At 39.3% G+C, this 21706-nt stretch overlaps 2 protein-coding genes across 2 annotated transcripts in view; one reads left to right on the top strand and one right to left on the bottom strand.

The window, feature by feature from the left end:
• ZNF804B (zinc finger protein 804B) overlaps positions 1 to 21706 on the top strand; it is a 504210-nt gene that overhangs the window by 68626 nt on the left and 413878 nt on the right. The gene's annotated exons all lie outside the window — the stretch shown is intronic.
• LOC133749958 (large ribosomal subunit protein eL27-like) lies at positions 3322 to 3718 on the bottom strand. The gene is given in 3 exon segments (XM_062179328.1): positions 3322 to 3626; positions 3629 to 3649; positions 3652 to 3718. Coding segments are annotated over 3 exon segments (393 nt in total).

Here is a 21706-nt window from a genome sequence, read left to right as displayed (position 1 = left end):
TTGCCAGGACATACTTGAATCTTCATTTTCTAATAGATTAAATCATTTGAACATTCATCCAGCTATTTTAAATTGTAGATAAATCCAACAGAAATTTTAATGTAGTAAAATACTAAATAACTATGCAAGGATCATATTGATCACTTTAAAAATAGAACTTTTTCTGAAGTGACATGAAAAGATTGGTCTTAAAAGTCCTGTGGCACAATAGACGAAGTCACCCTGGACCCTGCAAAGTCACTTGGTCATCAGGGAACAGCCATCAATGTCATTGCTGTGAGAGGTCTCTTTATTTTTGAATCTGGCAAAAATGTAACTCTTCCAGAAAGTGGCTAAAATAAGTATCTGCTTACAATACCCTCAAGAGAGTATGAGACTTGGAATAACAAAAAAGTGCGTCCATAAATAAATTAATCAAACCTTGCTAACTATCCAGGAGCTCTCTGCAGATTTCCAGAGTGGGTGCTTTTTGTGTGTCTCTCTGGTTTTCTCTCTCTCCCTCTCCTTCCCCTCCCAACCCTCCTCTCCTCATGCTTTCCTAGTACTCAATCCTGTGAACACTCAGCCATCTGTTGTCTCGGTATCCTCACCTGAGAGCGCCCACCAAGCTAAGGTATGGTAGCGTCGCTAACTGGCAGTGTTCTCAAAGGAGTGACCTGGGGAAGTTGTGAGGATGGCTTCATTTGTTTCTTGGTGAGGATCTCTGCTGTTTGTTGGTGCTTTCCAGGGTTTTCATGAACTGTATTAATAGATTTTGACTAGTTTTAGATTGTTTCATGTGGGTAGATAAATGTAGTTCCTGTTAGTCCTCCTTGACTACTTAATTTGTTTAATATGAATTATGACAAAATAGGAAACACATGTAGAATTTTTATTCTGCATTTTGACATTTGACAGTTACCCCAAGAAAAAGTACTTTCCCATTTGTTCGAGAGCTAAATGATCTCCAGGGGTATTTCACATATATTTCCTGTAAAATGAAAAGGGTATGCTCTGGTTTTTCTTCAGATCTTATAAATCTTCTGCCTTTTAAGATGAAAGGCATGATCATTATACTTCAAGAAAATATAATTGGCAATATTTGTTGCCAATGATAACATGAGACTTTCAAATGAATATTGGAATTTTGAAAAATGTGACATTTACCTTAATAGTTTCCTAATTCTTAACAGTTTTCCTAATAAGAATGTAATGATTTTAACATATTACATCATTTAGTGAAATGTGTTAATATTTGAAGAATTACACAACTTGATGAACCCATATTTTTTCAATGATCAAAGTTAGATAATCATGCAAATATGAGAGTATCACAGGGCAGGGTATACCAAGTGATAGAATAGTAAAATGTAAGAAAATAGCAGTATCCGTTGATTTGGCTTCAGATTACACAGTGGAATCTAGTTTCAATAAACTACAACTTGGTAAGTTTTGGTGTAATATCAAGGAAGACTGTCCACATTATCTGGAAACTCTCTTAAAAGTCTCATTTCCATCTGCATATCTGTTTGAGTTTGAATTGTCTTCACATACTTCAGTTAAAAGAATATATTGCAGTATATTAAGAGCTAAAAGATTCTTCTCTACAGTTAGATCTTAAGACAAGGTCAAAATCATGAAATATTGCCACTATTCTTACTAATTTAAGGGATAAAATATACATTTCCTACTAAAATGTTACTTATTATAACATACAGTGTAATTGTCATTGTTACTTTAAAATAATAAATATTTTAATTATAAATCTTTTATGAGAAATACTGATAAAACTGACGAAATAATTCTGGAATCTCAATGGATTTTGGTACTAGAAAAAGATGCACAAACCAAGTTAAAATTTATTTTAAAATAATAAATATGTAATACTTGTACATTTTATGGTACATCATATATTTGAACATGTGTTTGCAGCATTAATCAAATTAAACAGCATTTGTAGTTTTTCGTCTTTATCTGTCTTCAAGTTCTTCCTACAGTATACAGTACATTGCTGTGAATATAATCATCACACTGGACTGTGAAACATTAGAATCTATTACTTGTTTTGAACTGGGTTTTGGTGCCTGTTAGCCAGCCTTCCTTTAATCACCCTCCCCTTACCTTCCCAGGATCTAGCAATCACTATTTTAAGTTTGTACTGAGTTGTTCAAACTTCCACATAGAAGAGAGATTGTGAAGTGTTTGTCTTATGTCAGTAATGTGAGGATCACCATCCATCTTGCTGCACGTGTCAGGATTTCATGCGTTTTGATAGCTAAATATTCCACTGTTACATATAGCACATTTCCTTTATATTTGTCCATTAATAGACACCCAGGTTGATTTCATATCTTCACTATTGTGAACAGTGGTGCCAGGGACACAGGAGCACAGATATGCCTGTGAGGGGCTAATTGGATTTGCTTCGTATATATACCCAGGAGTGGGATAGCTGAATCATAAGTAGCTCTCGTTGTAGTTTGAGGAACTTCCATGCTGTTCTCCATGTACTAATTTGTATTCCCAAGGAAGGCTTATGAGGGTTCCCTTTTCTCCATACCCTTGCCAGATTTGGCTGTTTTTTTGACTTTTTGAACAAAGTCATTCTGACTGGAAAGAGATGATACCTAATTGTGATTTTGATCTTAATTTTCCTGAATGCCAGTGATACTGAGCATTTCTTCATATGGTTTTTGACAGGTTGTGTTTTTCTTCTTTTGGGAAATGCTTACCCAGATACTGATTTTTTTAAAAAATTTTTTCGTTAGTGAGTTTTTTGAGTTCCCTATCTATTCTGGACGTTAGACCTCTGTCAGCTGAGTAGTTTGCAAGTATTTTCTCCCACTCTGTTTATTGTCTCTTCACTCTGCTGTTTCCATTTCTGTGCAGAAGCTTCTTAATTTGATACAACCTAGTATGTCTAGTTTTGCTTTCATTGTCTATGCTTTTGAGATCACCCCCCTCCCAAAATAATTGCTACACCAATATTTTGAAGTATTTCCCCTATGTTTTCCTCTAGTAGTTTCCTGGATTCATGTCTCACATTTTTTAGTTGATTTTATTAAGTTCTTTAATATACTGTCAACTCATTAATTTCTTAGAATAGTACAGTAAGAAAAATGCTATTATAACCTTCTAATAAATCCTCGAATTACAAAGTCACAGATCAGAAACAAGAACTTGAGCTCAAGTAGTCTGTCTCTGTAGTTGATGCTCTTAAACACTATTTCACATTTCTCTGCTGCATGTCTTGTTGAATGTTGCTGCAACTTCAATATTTAAGAAGCTTTCAATTAGAGATAAAAATATTTTAAAGTTTTTAATGACTAGATCAAAAACCATCTACGTCCTCGGCTCCTGGAAGAACCACCTGTGCTTCCAGGTCCTGCACCTTTCTTTGAACTTGGCCTTGGCCTCTCGATGGGCTTGGTGTTTAAGAGCAGGGTCTCTGAAGTCATCCTGGTTGACCGCTGACTTGTCCAAGAGAATACCCGCAGAGCACCTGCTGGGCATGAGGTGACTGTAGTTACAGACTTTCACAGAACAGTTGATCTTTGACCTGTTGGTGATTTTCTTCTTGCCCATAGCAGCTGTGTCTCTCTGGGGATAGTAGTCAATTCCAGCCACTAGAGTGCGGCCGTAGGGCAGTCAGAGGCAGCAGCATCAATGTCTTCATGACAACAGCTTTCTGTCCTGAGAAGCCTCTGGCCAGGATTGACGGCACTTTCCTGTGTTTCATGAACTTCTCCCCTCCGATGCCAACTGCTCTGGCCAACAGCCAGAAATATTTGAAACGTTGAGTAGTATTTTATTCTGTAACTTATTTTTAAATGATAGGAATAATTAGAGTTTTCAAATTAATGAGTTTTTTATTTGCATAATTGGTGCGTAAACACAGGAATATTTATGTACCACTTAATGTTTAAAGGAGTGTTAAATGTTGTGAGGATTTTAAGACTAATGCATTGAATATTATACAAGATGTAGGGAGTTGTGCGTGCTTTCTGTACACAAAAGCTGAGGTGCAGAAGTATTGGATATCAGACACAAGTGTGAAAACTAGAGCAAATCGCCTAAGAACCTCAGGCTGTGCTTAAATTGGACATAGAAAAGCCCTCTGAGTTGTCCATCTTTTTCATCTGAGGAGGCCAATACTACTTACTGAAAGGGAAGCATCACCAATGCTACCTCTGGTATTTCAAGCAAAGGTCCCTGTATTCCTATTCTAACTTTCTGGGTTAGTTAAGGCTTATACACCTTGGGTATCCTCTGATTTCAACTCACAAATCAAACTAAAATACAGAGAAATCAGGCCAGAAACATTTCCAATATAGTACCAATTGAATTCCTTATGCTTAAGGGATTCCTGAAGAGGTATTTAGAGGGAAGTAAGGTGGCACCTGCAACTTCGTTTCCAGTGGAGGAATATATATGAAGCAGACAAAAACCACCCTATCCCATATGTGATGCATGGGTGAGAAGAATGTGCATGTGTATGGGCAAATGCTTCCATTGCTGAATCTAGGTCAAAACTGTGGATGCTCACTGGACTGGCATCTCATCTTGTCTATGTCTATGAAATTTTTCATAATAAAGCTTGGGGCTAGAGGAGAGACCCTCTTGTGAAAAATGGGGTTAAATATAGAAACAAATGTAGCCTTTCAATGACACTTGTACTGTTAGCATTTCTGAGTTTTATTATAAGTTCAGAGCCAGATTGAGACACATGGGACTTGCTTGTCACAGTGGTTTAAAAAATTTTTTTAACTTTTATTTAGTAAATATAAATTCCAAAGTACAGTTTATGGATTACAGTGGCTCCCCGCCCCCCCAACTTCCCTCCCACTTGAACCCCTCCCATCTCCCGCTCCCTCTCCCATTCTATTCACATCAAGATTCATCTTCAATCATCTTTATATACAGAAGATTGATTCAGTATATATTAAAGATTTCATCAGTTTGCACCCACACAGAAACACAAAGTGAAAATACTGTTTCAGTACTAGTTATAGCATTACTTTACATTGGACAATACATTAAGGACAGATCCCACATGAGATGTAAGTACACAGTGACTCCTGTTGTTGACTTAACAATTTGACACTCTTGTTTAGGGCATCAGTAATCTCCCTAGGCTCTTGTCATGAGTTGCCAAGGCTATGGAAGCCTTTTGAGTTCGCCGACTTTGATCTTATTCAGACAGGGTCATAGTCAAAGTGGAAGTTCTCTCCTCCCTTCAGAGAAAGGTACTTCCTTCTTTGATGGTCCCATTCTTTCTACTGGGGTCTCACTCACAGAGATCTTTCATTTAGGTTTTTTTTGTTTTGTTTGTTTTTGGCCAGAGTGTCTTGGCTTTCCATGCATAAAGTACTCTAAGTTTTTTGAAATATTTGGAGGGAACTCAAAAGTGTTTTTCTATAATTAAAAAAATACATGATTATTTTTAAAGCTCACGTAGGATATTTGATATACATACTATTAAATAGGTTTTAACATACTTAAATGTAAGGTAAATTTTTCAGCCACTCTTGATTTAGGGAGGCAGTACATGCTAGTCATAAGAGTAGGAAATCGCATTTCCTTTAATTTTGATATTGTAGCCTGTTAGTCCAGCTTCTGTTCCTTATTTTGTAGTACTCAGACAAATAGAAACTAACTTGCAAGACACCTGTGTGAATTGCTTGAATACGAATAAAAGTCTTAGAACACTGCTGGCACAATGGTGCATCTTCAGTGAATGTAAGCTGTTTTGTTAAAACCAAGTAGTGATAGAGTCACTAGTGTAACTCAGATGATAGAAATCTCACAAATAGCCGGCGCCACGGCTCACTAGGCTAATCCTCTGCCTTGCGGCACTGGCACACCGGGTTCTAGTCCCGGTCGGGGCACCGATTGTGTCCCGGTTGCCCCTCTTCCAGGCCAGCTCTCTGCTGTGGCCAGGGAGTGCAGTGGAGGATGGCCCAAGTCCTTGGGCCCTGCACCCCATGGGAGACCAGGAGAAGCACCTGGCTCCTGCCATCGGATCAGCACGGTGAGCCGGCTGCAGCGCACCGGCCGTGGCAGCCATTGGAGGGTGAACCAACGGCAAAAAGGAAGACCTTTCTCTCTGTCTCTCTCTCTCACTGTCCACTCTGCCTGTCAAAAAAATAAAAAAAAAAAAAGAAATCTCACAAATAGAACTAGACCTCAAGCTCCTTGAGTTCAGAATTTCAATCAGATAGGACTGCAGCTTTCACAGTTAGTCTGCTTTTCTGCCAACTGAATCTCCAGTCTTCAATGTCTGAGATGGTTTTAGAGCTGGCATATTCACATATCTCTTCTATGTTGACTTTACAGAAATAGTTGAGTAGATAGATTAACCCAGGCTTGCCTTACGCCCACTCTTTTGTGTGTGGGCTGGTAACAGTATTGGATACAGTTTACATTTGCCTTTTTTTTTTTTTTAAGAAAAAACTCTGTTCATAGCATATTTGTGATCATTCTAGCAGTAGGGTCTCTTATATTTGGCACCCTGAGAGCTGGTTAACTGTCCATACCTTAATATCAAGTCTTGCTAAGTGCTTTATATAGAAATACTTCAAAAAGTTCATGGGAAATTGAATTATAAGGTAAATTTATTTTGGTGCAAAACAGTTTTGAAATCCGTGCATATGAGTTGTCTTCAAAAAGTGCATGGAAAATGTGTATTATCAAAACTATTCATCTGTTTGAAAAGTTTATTTTGGTGCAAAAATGATCTTTTAATGATACTTTTCCATTAACTTTTTGAAATACCCTGATAGCTTTTCTTATTTAATCCATACAGCAAATCTGTACAATTAGCTGTGAATTTATTTTTTTCGGAAGATATGCTGCCCAGAGCTGTAATATGCCTGTGTTTGTGAACCTGTTAACAAATCTGAGGTTTGAGGCCAGAATGTTCCTCTCAATCGTTGAAAACCATTAGCATCTTTACCCTTCTCACCTTCAACAGAAAATACTAAAATGATGAGATTGATCTGTAAGCCAATTTGCAATCATAGATCCTGTGATTCTGTAATAGTTGGAACAAGATTGGGGGTGAACATAGTCGTTGGAATAAGATAAAATAGGGGTTGATTCATGGACCTGCCATATTAGAAGCTTAACCAAAGGCAGATTCTTCAGCCCTTATATACCTCACTTCTTCATCTGAAAACAAATATAGACATAACAATCTCCAGTTAGAGGACATCTGGGGACCAAATAAAATAATCTGTATATAGCACGTGGCATGTAATGTGCGTCTAACACACAGTATTGCACCTCTCTGTAATTGGGATTGTTTGGCTACTTGGAGGCAAGGAATTTTCTATTAGAGAGTTCCCAAAGAAGTGCTTTGTCCTCAAGATTTCTGAACACTGGTTCCCATGTCAGCCCCTTCATAGTGGATGCCAAGGGAGTTTACATACTCCTATAGAGCAGCACAACACAGATTGGTATCCACTAAGAAGGTGCATCTTAGAGAAAAACAGACCTCAGTGCCAGTGCAAGGTTCTGGCACAGAAGCAGAGTCCCCACAGGCTTCGACAGACACAGATGTGTCTTTAGGCTCCATCCCTTGCAGAGCCATCCAGTCAGTGGTTCATCTACAGTGTTTGCTTTCTAATGATCTCGTCATTAAAGTAATTTCCTTGATTGGCAGCTTCTTTGCTATCACTGGGACCTCTGCTAATGAGTATTCCCCATCTGGACAACAATGTTCTAAATGAAACCTCTTGGAAGATTAATGATTGTCAGTTTTGTTTATACTGTAATTATTAATGTAAGAATATATTTATTTCAGAGTGGCACCATGTAGTTTGACTAGTTTTGAAAATGTTAATCCTTTTGTGTAATTCTCCTTATAAATGGGGCTATTTGAGATCATGTTTGAATTGATCAGTCTAAGTAACCAGTATCCCTTAAATATTTAATTCACTTTTATTTGATGGACATTAGCTCATTTCCTACCAAGTTAGATTATCATCTCAGGGATAGTTTTAAACTGAAATGTTAACTGGGTAGTCACTGGAGTGGCTGGAGAATTAGTGTCAGTATATTTGTGTTGGGGCTATAGCAGAAAGTGATAGATGCTGTTATGAAAAGCATTCTTAATGAGTCAGAAAACGGATCAGTGTGCACATGAATCTATAAACAAAATTGACTGGCTATAAAATAAAATGACTTGAGATTAAAATGCTTTCAAAAGTCCTAAGTATGGAAGGGTTATTCATCAAAGTGTGTAAATAAAATACCCATTGACTTCTAGGAGTAGAATATTTAATTGTGGATGGTTGTACTGAGTGTATTTTTTAAGGGTGTAACTACAGATATCATGAAATAACATAACTGAAATTCTTTATTTAAAACCAAATGGCACTTAGGAATAAATTAGCTATTAGTATTCATTGTGTAGTAAAGAACTTAACTCTGTCCAAAGACGTACTTGGCCTTCAAAGGCCCTGTGCTTCTGGTAGGTAATTTATAACGTACCTGACAGGAACATCATTAAAATGAGACTGGATGTTAGGTTGGGGGCCATCCACACCCAATAGTTTCAGAGGTGGGCTCTCCAAGCTGAAAAGATCAACAATATGGCTTATGGTAGGGACCTCTGGTCGCATAGTATTAGTTGATCAGGAGGTCAGACCAAGTTCAGTCTCGCTGATGAACATTCAAGTGTATTGAACCCTCAGTAAAAACTCCGGATACAGGAGCTTGGGTGCGCTTCCTTGTTTGGCATTATCCATGCACATGGTTACACAGCAGTGCTGCAAAGGTAACGTGTCCTGACTTCATGGGAAGAAGACAGTGGAAACCTCAAGTTTGGAACCTTCCTAGTCTCTGCCTTATGGATCGCTTCCTATGGTCAGTTGTCATTTGTGGTTTTTTTCCCTCTCTAAAATAAACAGTAGGTGTGAGTTCAAAAGCACTTAGGAAGTTGGGAGTCTCCATCTAGCTAATTTTTCAACCTGAGGATGGTTTGGGGACTCCTCTCTCCTCACTTTTCACTTCGTGAATGAGTTAGGGCAGTCTTGGGTACTGTGTTTACAAACTTCACTGTTTGGTTAACTCCAGACATGGCTCAAAAACATCATAAACATCTTTAAATCCTGAATTGCCTTTTGAGTTTTAGTAGCTTAAATTATATTCACTGGAGTTTCGTTTTTATTTTACACGTTTTTTATTTGTGAGGATTAGATAATGAAATCCTCAAGTAATATAGTACTTATCAATTTCCTACTATACATCTCTAGCTGAGATAGCAAATTGTTTTATTACGTCAGATACTTCATTGGTAGGAATATGTCATACTTTCAGCTCGGCTCTGCATTCTGATCACACTTTTAATGAAAAAAGTGTACTTTTTTCATTAACTGATGTAATACAAATATTTAAATAGAAAAGTCATATTGTATCCCAAATTGATCTGAATGCTGATATTTTTAGCCTATGGCAGATTAAATACAAGTTTGAAAGGTTTTTTTTTTTTCTATTTTTCACTAACTTTGTCTTAATGACCTGTGAATAAGAAGAGTAATTATTTTGTTATGTCCTCATCAATTGTATAAATTGGTTGAACCAGCCAAGTAACTTGGTTCCACTTGACTAGCTCCCACCCACTCCATATGAGCCATTGTCATTTGTTGGGAAGTAAGATTACTGAAACCAGCTCTCCTAGGAAGTGGAACCCTTCCAAGTCTGTTAGAGGAACATAAATTCGGTCACAGTTCCATCTCAGATACATTATTAATAAAACATTCCTCTTGGGCTTCAGCCTGCAACACACAGCTATGAACAGGTCAGTAAATGAAGACTGTAAATTAAAACACTGGGCTTTTAATCACAACTTCACAATGGGTAGCACTATATTTACAAAATTGTTAAGAATCAATTAAGGAAGGTTGCCACCTGATCTCTCTGCACAATAACTTGTTTAATTAGGTAGTCTGTTTCTTGAATGCCTCTAGAACTGTGGCTTTTTAAATAGCATGTTATTTCCTTAGTAGGGAGAGTCTAGAGATCTCTTTGGCCCTGCTGTTTCTCAGAATACATACAAGAAATAATTGTAGTGGTATGCAAAGCAGTACATGGTGGCCCTATCTTACCCAAAGGGAGTAAATTCTAAGCTCTCCAGTGACTTGCAGAAACCCTGCAGTGTACCAAACCATCTTTTATCCCATATAGAAATGCCTACGATAAAGTTTAATTTATAAAATAGGCCCAAAAATAAATTTACAGTGATTTGCTGCAGATCTTAGCGACCCTGACATGGGCCTTGACTTCTTCCCTACTGAGTGGAGACTGTGACTTTGCACTTGAAGGAAGCACTTTACAACGTCTCTGTGTTACATCCAAGTTGCCAGCATCATACGACAGTGCTTCGGGGCCGTTATTAAGTGAAATATGTGAACACAAACAGTACGATACTGTGACAGGGCAACTGAGAACCAAAATGGCTACTCAGTGACTAACAGGAAGCAGGAGGGTGCAAGAGTTCATCATACTATTCAGAGCAGTTATTGGAAACTTAAGTATTTATTTCTAGATGTTTCCGTGTAGCACTTTCAGACTGTGGTTGAAAACAGGTAACTGAAACCACAGAGTGTGAACAAGGAGGAACTGTTGGGACTGGCGCTGTGGGGCAGTGTGTTCATTAAACTACTTCATGCAGCATCCCACATGGGTACCAGTCTGTGTTGCAGCTGCTCCACTTCTGATCCAGCTCCCTGCCAGTACACCCAGGAAGGCAGCAGAAGATGATTCAAGTGCCTAGGCCCCTGCGCCCATGCAGGAGACCTGGATGAAGCCCAGACCTTGTGACCATTTGTGGAGTGAACCAGCAGATAAAAAATCTCTCTCATTGTTTCTTCCCCTTTTTCTGTAGCTGTGTCTCTTTTTTTTTTTTAATTTTTTTATTTTTTTGACAGGCAGAGTGGACAGTGAGAGAGAGAGACAGAGAGAAAGGTCTTCCTTTGCCGCTGGTTCACCCTCCAATGGCCGCCGCGGCCGGTGTGCTGCGGCTGGCGCACCGCACTGATCCAAAGGCAGGAGCCAGGTGCTTCTTCTGGTCTCCCATGGGGTGCAGGGCCCTAGGACTTGGGCCATCCTCCACTGCACTCCTGAGCCATAGCAGAGAGCTGGCCTGGAAGAGGGGCAACCGGGACAGAATTGGCGCCCCGACCGGGACTAGAATCTGGTGTGCCGGGGCCGCTAGGCAGAGGATTAGCCTGTTGAACCACGACACCGGCCTGTAGCTGTGTCTTTCAACTAAAATAAATAAATAGAGATTACAGTAATTCCACTGTTTCCTAACTCAAGCTTATTGGGGAAATATGAATGGTACCTCACATTGGTCTTAAACTTTTGAACACTTTATAATTTTTATTTTACATTCTCAGTAACTGAAGTAATATTATTCTGCAATACAGAAAACAACTTCCTGATGAAATTTGTTAATTCTCATAGTTTGAGTAATTTTAGATTATAGGGGTAAGTTGGGAGTTTGACTCTTTTATGCACGAATATTAATTACAAGACAATACAACAATTGTTAAATAAAGCAAATCTTGAAAAGCTCAAAGCACCACAGAGAAACCAACAGAATCCACACCACTTAAAATAAGAGAGCAGGGGCTGGAGAGGGGGGAAGGTGTTGTGGTGCAGGAGGTTAAACTGGCCTTGAGATGCTCACATCTCATTCTGGAGTGCCTGGGTTCACTTCCTGCCTCCACTTTTTTTTTTTTTTTTTTTTTTTTGGTTAAGATTTACTTGTTTGAAAGGCAGAGGAATATACAGGAAAAGATCTTTTTAGCTTGTTCCCTCCTCACATGGGCCAGGCCCAAGCTGGGAGGCAGGAACTTCATCTCCATCTCTCACGTGGGTGGCAGGGGTCCAAATATTTAGACCATCATCTGCTACCTTTCCAAGCACACTAGCACAAAGCTGAATCTAAGCGAAGTATCTGGGACTCCAGCAGCTGGAACTCCAGTGAGGATGCCAGTGTCACAAGAGGTGTCTTAACCAGCTTTGCCACAACACTGGCCCCCTGCTTCCACTTTTTTTTAAATTCTACTTTTTAAGAAACAAATGGCATGTGTAATAAAGTTTGCTGGGTTTCCTCTGAGCAGCAGGAGTTGGGCAATGTTCTCAATCCAAAAGCATCCTTTGGAAAGTAGTATGGGATCTTATCTGTCTGCACGGTCCTTGGTAGCATCCTGATTTATAATGGCTCCTCTATCCACTAGTTACCAAAGAATTTTAGCACTTTTTACTGACTGCTTCATTTATCCCTCACATAATGGTGAGGGATTTATTAATATTCTCATTTTACACATGACAAAATTGAAATTCACATCATTTTGGTAGCAAGTAAATCTATGGGGCAACAAAATAAATAAAAAATTCCTTACAATATTTTTCCTTAGATGCCACTGTAAATAATTTCTTGAATGAGTATAATATATAAGTAAATGAATAACAAGTTAATCAAGGTCAAACTCCATACCTTACATGGACATCAAAATGACAATTAGAATATTTTTAGCTATCTTATAAACATTTTTAAATAAAGATTTCTAATGCTGTTAACTGATATAAGAAAACAAAAGCAAAGTCTGTTTAACAATGCCCAGTAAATCTTAACCAACTTAATATTAACATTTCTAATTGTGTCAAACCAACTCTGTGTTTTTAATGGAAACTTTGAAACATATGGAAAGGAAATAGATCATAACGTGACTCCCATAGTCATTCTCACTATGTAGATTCAAATGCTTAATGCACATTTGCTATCCTTTTATCTGAATTATGTTAAAATAAATCATAAATAGGACATTTTAAGCCTCTGTATTTTTGTATCAACCATAGAGACAATGCTTGTCATTCTGATACCAAATAGTGTCAGTAAGGCCTTCAACAAAATTAACAAGACTCCTTAATACTATCTAATATATTTTGAAAAATATTGTGAAATTTCAACAGTTAGACATGAGTCTCTTCCAGCAGTAGAGACCTTTTTTCTGCCAAGGGCTATTTGAGTATTTATAATGTTCTCAGGTCATACAAAATTATCGGCTTAAAAGTTAGCCTGCCCTAGATTTATTGAATTTCTTTTTAAAAAAGTTTTTTTTTTCTCATTTGAAAGTCAGTGTTAGAGACAAAGATAGACAGGTGGAAAAGACAGGGAGCAAGCTTTTCCATCTGCCGTTTCACACCCCAATGGCAGCAATGGCCAGGGCTGTGCCAGGCTAAAGTCAGGAGTTCTTCTGGGTCTCCCATGTGTGTGCTAGGGTCTTAAGCACTTGTGCCATTTTGGGTTTTCCTAGTCTGTTAGCAGGGAGCTGGTTCAGAAGTGGAGCACCCGGGACTCCAACAGGTATCTGTATGGGATGCTGGCATTGCAGGCGGCAGCTTTACCCTCTACATCACCATGCCAGCCCCGACTTACAGAATTTCGAGTCCAACCTATAGTTGACTTGGCAGGGCCATACCAGATGATTTTTGTGGGCCTTATACAACTTGTATAAGGATGTTGCCTACCTCTGAACCAAGAATCCGATTAAGGTAAGGCATTGCTTTTAGTTGGTAGGTTTAGTCCATCTCAGTCCCCACCTTCCTAAGTGTTCCTTTTTTATGCCACTGGCTTTCTCGAAGAGAATGTCTAGCTTATTTGTGTAATTGTTTTTCTACCTCATAGTATCATGTGGCCTGTTCCTCTTCTTGCAGTTAGTAATCAAGAAGTTGGATGTAGTGTCCTGGTTAAACTCACATCCTTTCCTTGAGAAGAACCCATTCACAGTGGTGCTGTGGCCCCACAGCTTTGCATTTGATGCATACAACGCCCCAGTCTCCTGTTACTTGTTTCACTAAGAGGAGTCTGTGGATTCAGCTGGCTACAGCCTGATGACTTCCTAGTAGATTTGTGTGTTTCTCGTCCCCATCTGGCTCTTGATGTGGAAAATACAACTAGAGTTGTGCATTTATAATTATAGGTTTATGCCAATCTCTCCAAATTTCACCATATTCATTCTGTTTTATATTTTTCTACTTGACATGCAATTTGGAGATTTATCACAGGAGATGTGATGAGTTAATCCCAGATTGTTGTGGGCCATATTGCCATTTGGATAGACCTTTAAAAACTGAAAAGCTGATTATAGTATTTGTGGTTCTGCAATCTGGAAGTTTGCTCAGTAAAGCAAAACATTCACAAAAGTCCTCTTCTGTAGATTTATTTTTGAAAGAGAACTTAGTTTCCTGCTTTTTCTTAATCCACAAAGCAGGTAGATAGAGCAGGACTAACTTCTGGAAAACATTCAAGAGGAGACAATAGTGATTCAGTGAACCTACTTCCAGCAGTTATGTAGATGCATGTTCATCTCTGATTCTAGGGAGCATTTTGTTCTAAAGACAGGAAGCTGTAAACAGGATAGTCAATGCGCATATACATGCACACACACCCACACAATAGCAGCATACCCTATTCAGAATGTGCTGGCTGCTGTCCACTTAGATCCTAGCACATTGAATAAGGGCTTAAGAATTGCCCAGGACATACAAGCTTGTGAGAATTAGCTGACAGTCCTGACCACTGAGGCGCTTTAAAAATGAGGGGCCACAGACCGCCACATCTGGTTTGCTAGTGTAAGCCACAGGCAAGGTCTATAAGATGTTTCTGCCATTTTTCAAGTCACACTGGCTGTTTCGAGCTGCTGGCTTAGTGCTTAAGTTTTTTTATATATATATTTTTTTATTGCTGGACAGTTCTTCCCCTTTTTCTTTCAGGAGAAGTCTTAATTATCCTTCAAATGGAGTATTTTAGTGACTTTATACCTAAAAAAATTTCCTGAGCCTCCATTCTGTCTGATTTTTACAGAGGTCAGCGGTTTGTAGCTGATGGTTGGTGTGATTCTTCTGAGGGACTCCTGAGGTTGGGAGCCAGCTCAGGTGGTCAGTTCCTAGAATATTGCTAGCAAGGAATATTTAGTGCATAAATTAAAGTCTTAAAAATAATGAAGCTGGAGCTCTGAGCCCAGACTTAAGCCCCTGAGACTTTGGAGTCTCACCACGTTGCAGTGCAGAAGGGCATCTGTGGGCCAAAACAGGCTGACACTGACATAACATTTTGCATTAACTTAAAAGTTAATGGACACCAACTTGATAATGTCCATGACTGTTGGTGTTTAATAAATCTCTTATTTGAAATACTCAGATGAATATCCTGTGGATTGTGATATTCTGGAGGTCAGTCTAGGGCACTGTGTATCTGTAAAACTTCCCACAGAGTCACTCTCAGGGGCTAAATATGATTGTTGAGATAAGCAGAGGTGACTCCTGAAAATGCATAGTAGAGAGTGAACAGTCTCAGGGATCGGCTGGAGGGTGCTCAGTTTTCTGCGAGTTCATGGATCCTCCCTGCCCCTCAAAGAAGAGGAGTTGAAAAGCAAATGCTATCTGTGTCTGCTCTTGTCTTCAGGGAAGGGCAAGTCCATGTGTGCAGATCAACACTCCTGTGTGTTATCTTGGATGTCTTGAGTCTTGGCACAGTCTGACGGTGCCTTGGGGAAGAATGACTTGGATTGGAGTTCAGCTGTCCACAGCACTTTGATCACAAGGCTCAGGGAGGAACAGGGAGAATGGATGCTGGGTTCCAGTCCTGTCCTCCTTGGTCAGTCTCTTCCTGCTCCTCGATTTCTCAGCCGCCGCCTCCTTGTCTTATAAACAATGAGGAAGTTTGATGAGTGCAACAGGGGAAAATGCATAAAACACAAATGGGTATTAGCAGAAAGAAGACAAAAATTCTGTCTAGGAGTGTAGTTCTGCTTACTGAAGGTGTTGACACCTGCAAGAGTGTGGTTGTGACTGTGGTAGTTGCTTTGTTTCTTTGTTGGTTTGTCTTCCATATGCTATCCTGAGCCTTTCAAGTTTTCCTTTACATGTAGACTATAAAGGGAGAAGGAACCACATGGATCAAAGGTGTTGAGCCATTAATTTTTGGTGTTTGGGGAATTGCTGATTTGGTATAACTGATTTTCAATCAGGAGTGATTTTACCTTCCTCTTTAAGGACATATGATGATGGCTGGGGACATTTTTGACTTTCACAAGGTGGGAGGTGCTGTAGCATCTGTGTGTGTGTGCACACACACATGTACATGTGTATGCACGCGTGGAGGGAGGCCAGGGGTGCTGCTGAAAACCCTGCAATTCAAACAGGATATCAAATGATGACCTTGCTCCCCTGGCAGCACCAAGGTTGGGGAACTTCGTGTGAGAGCAGGACAGGTTAGGTGATCTGGGGGAGGCGAACAGAAGTTGAGGCTGGACAGGGGTAGCACATCCACGTGATAGGGGTAGGTGGAGCGGTCCGGGGTGTTGAAGCCCAGCCTTAGGAGTGAGTTAATTACATCTATACTACTAGTAAGGAAGAAATAAAAGGGTGGTCACAGGCCCAAACATGCCATGGCCCAGGTGCACATGGCACTCATGGAGGCTACAGTGTACATTTTCCCCTGAAGTTGTTCCCTGGACTCCCTGCACAATCAGTTGCAATGAGGAAACCTATCTTTACATAGTAAACCTGAAGAATCTGTGTGAGCTAAACTGAGTTTAATAAGATTTAGACTTAGAAAATGTTTAATATGAATTTTTTTCAAAGATTTATTTATTTGAAAGACAGAGTTACAGAGAGGCAGAGAGAAAGAGAAGAAGGTCTTCCATCTGCTGGTTCATTCCCCAAATAGCCTCAGAAGCCAGGAGCCAGAAGCTTCTACCGGGTCTCCCACATGAGTACAAGGGCCCAAGGACTTCAGCCATCTTCTACTGTTTTCCCTGGCATATTAGCAGGGAGCTGGATCAGAAGTGGAGTAGCCGGCACTAGAACTGGTGCCCATATGGGATGCTGGTGCTGCAGGCCATGGTTTTTAACCTGCTTGCACCACAGCATTAGCCCTAAAATGTTTGTCTTTCAAAAAACAAGTTTGTGTCAGTTTTAGAGTTTGTAGGCGTGATCAGCAGAAAAGACTGGGTAAGGCATGTATTTTGACTTTTAAAAAATTGGAAAAAGCCTTAAGGATAAGTGAGGTCAGGAATTGGGACATAGGAGAGTGGCACAGATGGAGGTGCTTGCAAGGGCAAACTGGAGAAGAGTCGCATCGCTGGGTGAAGGGCTCTGGATGTCGGTTACTGGAGTTCTGGTTTGATGCAGTGGGTTAGGAAGAGTCCTTGCAAGTTGCTGAAGAGGGGAAAGATGAATGAAAATGTCCTTTGAGTAATATTGGTTCTCCAGCCCTGGGTTAGATGGATAGTACTGTGAAGAAAATGAGGCATGTGACAGGGGGATCAGCTAGGAGACTATGGAAGTGGTGCCCTCAATTTACAAACAAAAGAGCTGCTCACTGCTGCCCATCAAATATTCTTTCATGTACATGAAACGTGCTATTAAGTTTCCTTTCAATGTTCGCGGTGTGTACACTGAGTCCTTTAGCCTTTCCTCCTAGGGCACATTTCCCAGCATTGCGGTGATTGATTTTGCTCTGCCTCTAAGCTCTCTGCAATTCTGTTTTTCTATATCCCACTTCATTTACCATGACTCAAATTGAACAGAATATCCTAATAAAGTTCAGATAGAAACTGAGTGGAAGAAAAGGATCTTGCCTATTCCAGATGAAACACTTGATGTATCTTTTAAGGAATTAGATGAAGGAAAATGAGGAGAATAGGATTAATCCAACTTTTAAAAAAATTTTTGTGAATGCTAAATGAGTAACCCTATGGAAATAACTATATTAGAACCAGAAAAAGTACTGTTTTAAAATGATTTCTTAAGAAATACGAGTGTATCTTTGGTCTCTATTGAAAGATTTAAAGTCAAGCCTCACTTTAGTTTATAAATATATTTCAAGATCATAGATGGAATTAGGCAAAGTTATTTTAAACTTGTTGGAGTTAAGTTCTCATTTTGATTCCAAGTGATAAGAAGTTGACCTCCCACCTATCATTGTAAATAAAATAGAGATACACCAACAAAATTGCTGAGTGTAAATGATTGCTGAGAATTTTTCCTCTAGCCCAAGATTATTGATTAAAACAAAAAGAAGAAATCCTATATTACACAATAGACTGGATTTACTCTCCTGTCTGAAACAAGTTTTCAAAAAAGTCAAAATGTGTGGAACAATGACTCTCAAGACATTTTACGTTCATGAAAACAGATTCTTTTTGGGGTAGGAAACCAGCAAGCTTAGTATATCCCATGAGTGCTCTGGATTACTTCCTGGAGACCGTTTCCAAGTATACCAATGGGCGTGGGAACCCAGCAGACCCTGTGGTGTTCCTGAGTTAAGGGATACAGAACTGGACATATCGGGAGTCTGAGGTGGCTAAAATATGCAGGACTGTGGGCCAGGGAGAAGAGAGGTACAACTCTGGAGATCCACTCAGTTCCTTGTATTAAATAAAGTTCTGATCAGTGCATGCATATGGAGAAATTGGGGGAAAAAAACTACATAAAAAAACCAGTGGAAGCATCTGGGAATATTCCATTTCCACTAACCAAAGTAGAAAACCTTGTAATTCTCAGGAATGAACCTTAGAACCTTATTGCCTGTTGCACAAGACAAAATGCCCAAGAAACTTAGAAACATACAAAAGAATCTGTTTCTAGGGAACTTAACCATAATATAGAGAAAGGATCAAGAATATTAATAGAATAAAAAATTCATTATCCAGTAAGTTAAAATGGATAAAATGGCTAGCATCCAAATAAAAATTACCAGGCATGCCAAACCCCGCCCCCCCCCACAGGTAAAGATAAATCAATCTATCAAAACTAGCTTGTAAATGACACAAATGGTAGAATTAGTAAAATGGCATTGAGACATTTGCTTTACCTGCGTTTCCTGTATTCACAAAGCTAGAGGAAAGACTGAACATGCTGAATACAGTCAAGAAAGAAAAAAAAATACCCAAATCAAAGTTCTAGTGATGAAAAATTTCAGCATGTGAACTGAAAAATATAACTGGTTGGAATTAACAGCAGATTAGATATTAGAGAAGAAAAGATTAATGAACCTGAAAAAACAAAAGAAAATACTTAATTCTAAGATATCAGAAAGGAAGGAAGCAGAGATAATATAATAGGAAATAAAATCCTAACATATTTTTCTTCTTACTTTGAATTGTGGGGAGAAGGAATAGTCAGTTTGCATTTGTTTTAATTGTCAGTACACAAACCTCTCAGGAATATGCCAGGAATGGGGTTATAGAAAAACACAGGAGACAGGAGGCTACAGCCAGACTGGCAGGGACTCCAGATAATAATTCCTATGCAGTTCCTTGGATTGAGCACCTTCTCCCCTGAAGGACCCTTGAGATAGAAATGTCTGCTCAGAATGAAGCAGCCTCTCCTATTTTGCATTGATGATTTCTTCTGGTCTAATTGGTAAACGGGGTTGGTCAGGGGGAGGACAATGGTATCATGATAGACACCATGGAAGAAATGAGGCCAAATATGAGAATTTGGAAACAACTTCTATGCAGGGGATTACAAAAGCCAACAGAGTTCTTCAGCGTTGGCTTCTGTTTGCAGGCAGAGCAGAGCTGAGGCGTGGGACCACCTAGAGCATGCAGCATGATGTAAACACTGGTGTTTGAATATCTGACTTTCCAGCCAGCGTGCATTTCCTGGTTGCAGTACAAAACGTGTGTTACTGTGGGTCGTGAGCAGAATAGTTTGAGAGCCACTGTTCTGTGAGAGGAGTTACAGTTTCTAACTAGCTGTGGGAATTACCCGAAGCAAGTTGATAGTGATACTGCAATTTGAATTTAGGCATCCAAGCTATAGCAAAATAAGTGTGTGGTTATCTTGTACCTGTGTTTAAAATTTTTGAATTTGCTTTCTGTGTAAGCATAGAATTCTCAGATCTAAAAACTAGAGCTTCAAGGAAAATACAATAAATATATTCTCTCCCACCTCTCTCTCTGACTTTAATTTCCTTTAAGAAGCAATCAATAAACTGATTCTTAGACATTCTTTAAAAGATGTTTTACTCTAGGTGTCTCAAGAGAATTTGAGAAAAACTATGGCCTAGGGTAATGAAGCCTCTAAGAGGTTGAATACCTTATTTTTTGCTTGGATGTCCTGAACTATATATAAGTGCCAAACAGTGACAATAGTAATAGGGCTACAGTTACACAGCCGTTCCCCCTGAGATTCAAATTATAAAATTATAACTGGCTTAGCCTGTGAAGAAAAAAAAAAGCCCTTATGCCTGAATCTGCAAGACACAAACTTAATGGCTAACAGTGTCTAAACTTCTGATAACAATGGCTAACACTGAATGAGTATTGTTCTACTCTACACTGATTTTAAGCAAGAGATAATACACATGTAATACATACATACATGGGGCCGGCACCATGGCTCACTTGGCTAATCTTCTGCCTGAGGTGCCGGCATCACATATGGGCACTGTGTTCTAGTCCCGGCTGCTCCTCTTCCAGTCCAGCTCTCTGCTGTGGCCCAGAAAGGCAGTGGAGGATGGCCCAAGTCCTTGGGCCCTGCACCCACATGGGAGACCAGGAGGAAGCACCTGGCTCCTGGCTTCAGATCAGCATAGCTCCGGCTGTAGCAGCCATTTTTGGGGGGGGGGGGAACCAATGGAAGGAAGACCTTTCTCTCTGTTTTTCTCTCTCTCACTCTCTGTAACTCTGCCTCTCAAATGAATATATAAAATCTTTAAAAAAAAAAAACCATACATATATGCATCACTTACCACATACATACTTAACAGTATGAGAACAGTGCTAACTCATTTACAGATAAGACAAATAACTGCACATTCACACAACTAGAAATAAGGAGAATGTATTCATATCCCAGTGTCTGGCTGTAAGATATGCTCTTTATCCTGACACCATACTGTGTCTTATCTCACTGATTAAAGCATGCTTTTTTTCTTCCTGGATTAGAAGATATACCGCTGTCACCCAACCACGATTTTCTTCTCCACCAACACTTTCTGTGTCACGGAGGGACCATACCCTGCTTGCAGTGATAAGGAGTTGTACTCCTACTGTGTCTCTGAGTCTCAAGATAAATTCAAGACAACATTTGAGGGGTATGCATGCTTCTGTGTTTTTTTAGCTGTGGTCTGTGAATTGGTGCCTTCTTTAAAATACCCAGTCATCTGAAGAAAAGACAACATGCTCTACTCTCTGTTAGAATTAGAAAATTAGGATTGTCAGCCAAACATTTTGGGACAAGCTAAAATAGTGGCCTTCAGATCATTGTAGATTTGCTGAGACAATGGAAAAGTGAATAAGGAGGAACGTAGTTGGAGCTAAAGAGCTGACAGCGAGACACTTGAAATGCTTGTTGATTTTTGTGTCTGTCTACGTGGTGTCAGGTTTCTACAAAACTTAAGTAAAATTGGTATTGCGCTTCAAAAGTTCTTGGTAAAGTAGATTTATTTGGAAAATGTAGAGATGCCCATTTCAGAGCATTCGTGAATGAAAGATATCTGTAATATAACACTAACTTTTCACACTTTATCCAAACATGCACTATATTCAACAGAGTGTGAATATCCATGTTTTAAATGCTTTATTTAAAAAATAAGTAATATACCATGTTAAAATGCAGCAATGCAAAGGTACAGAAAGTCTCCTCAGATATTTCATAAACATGAACTTGTATTTTCATTGAACTACAATTGTATCAGGTT

Source organism: Lepus europaeus, chromosome 20 (assembly GCF_033115175.1).
Source record: "Lepus europaeus isolate LE1 chromosome 20, mLepTim1.pri, whole genome shotgun sequence".
NCBI lineage: Eukaryota > Metazoa > Chordata > Mammalia > Lagomorpha > Leporidae > Lepus > Lepus europaeus.
This window is presented reverse-complemented; position numbering and strand designations above follow the sequence as displayed.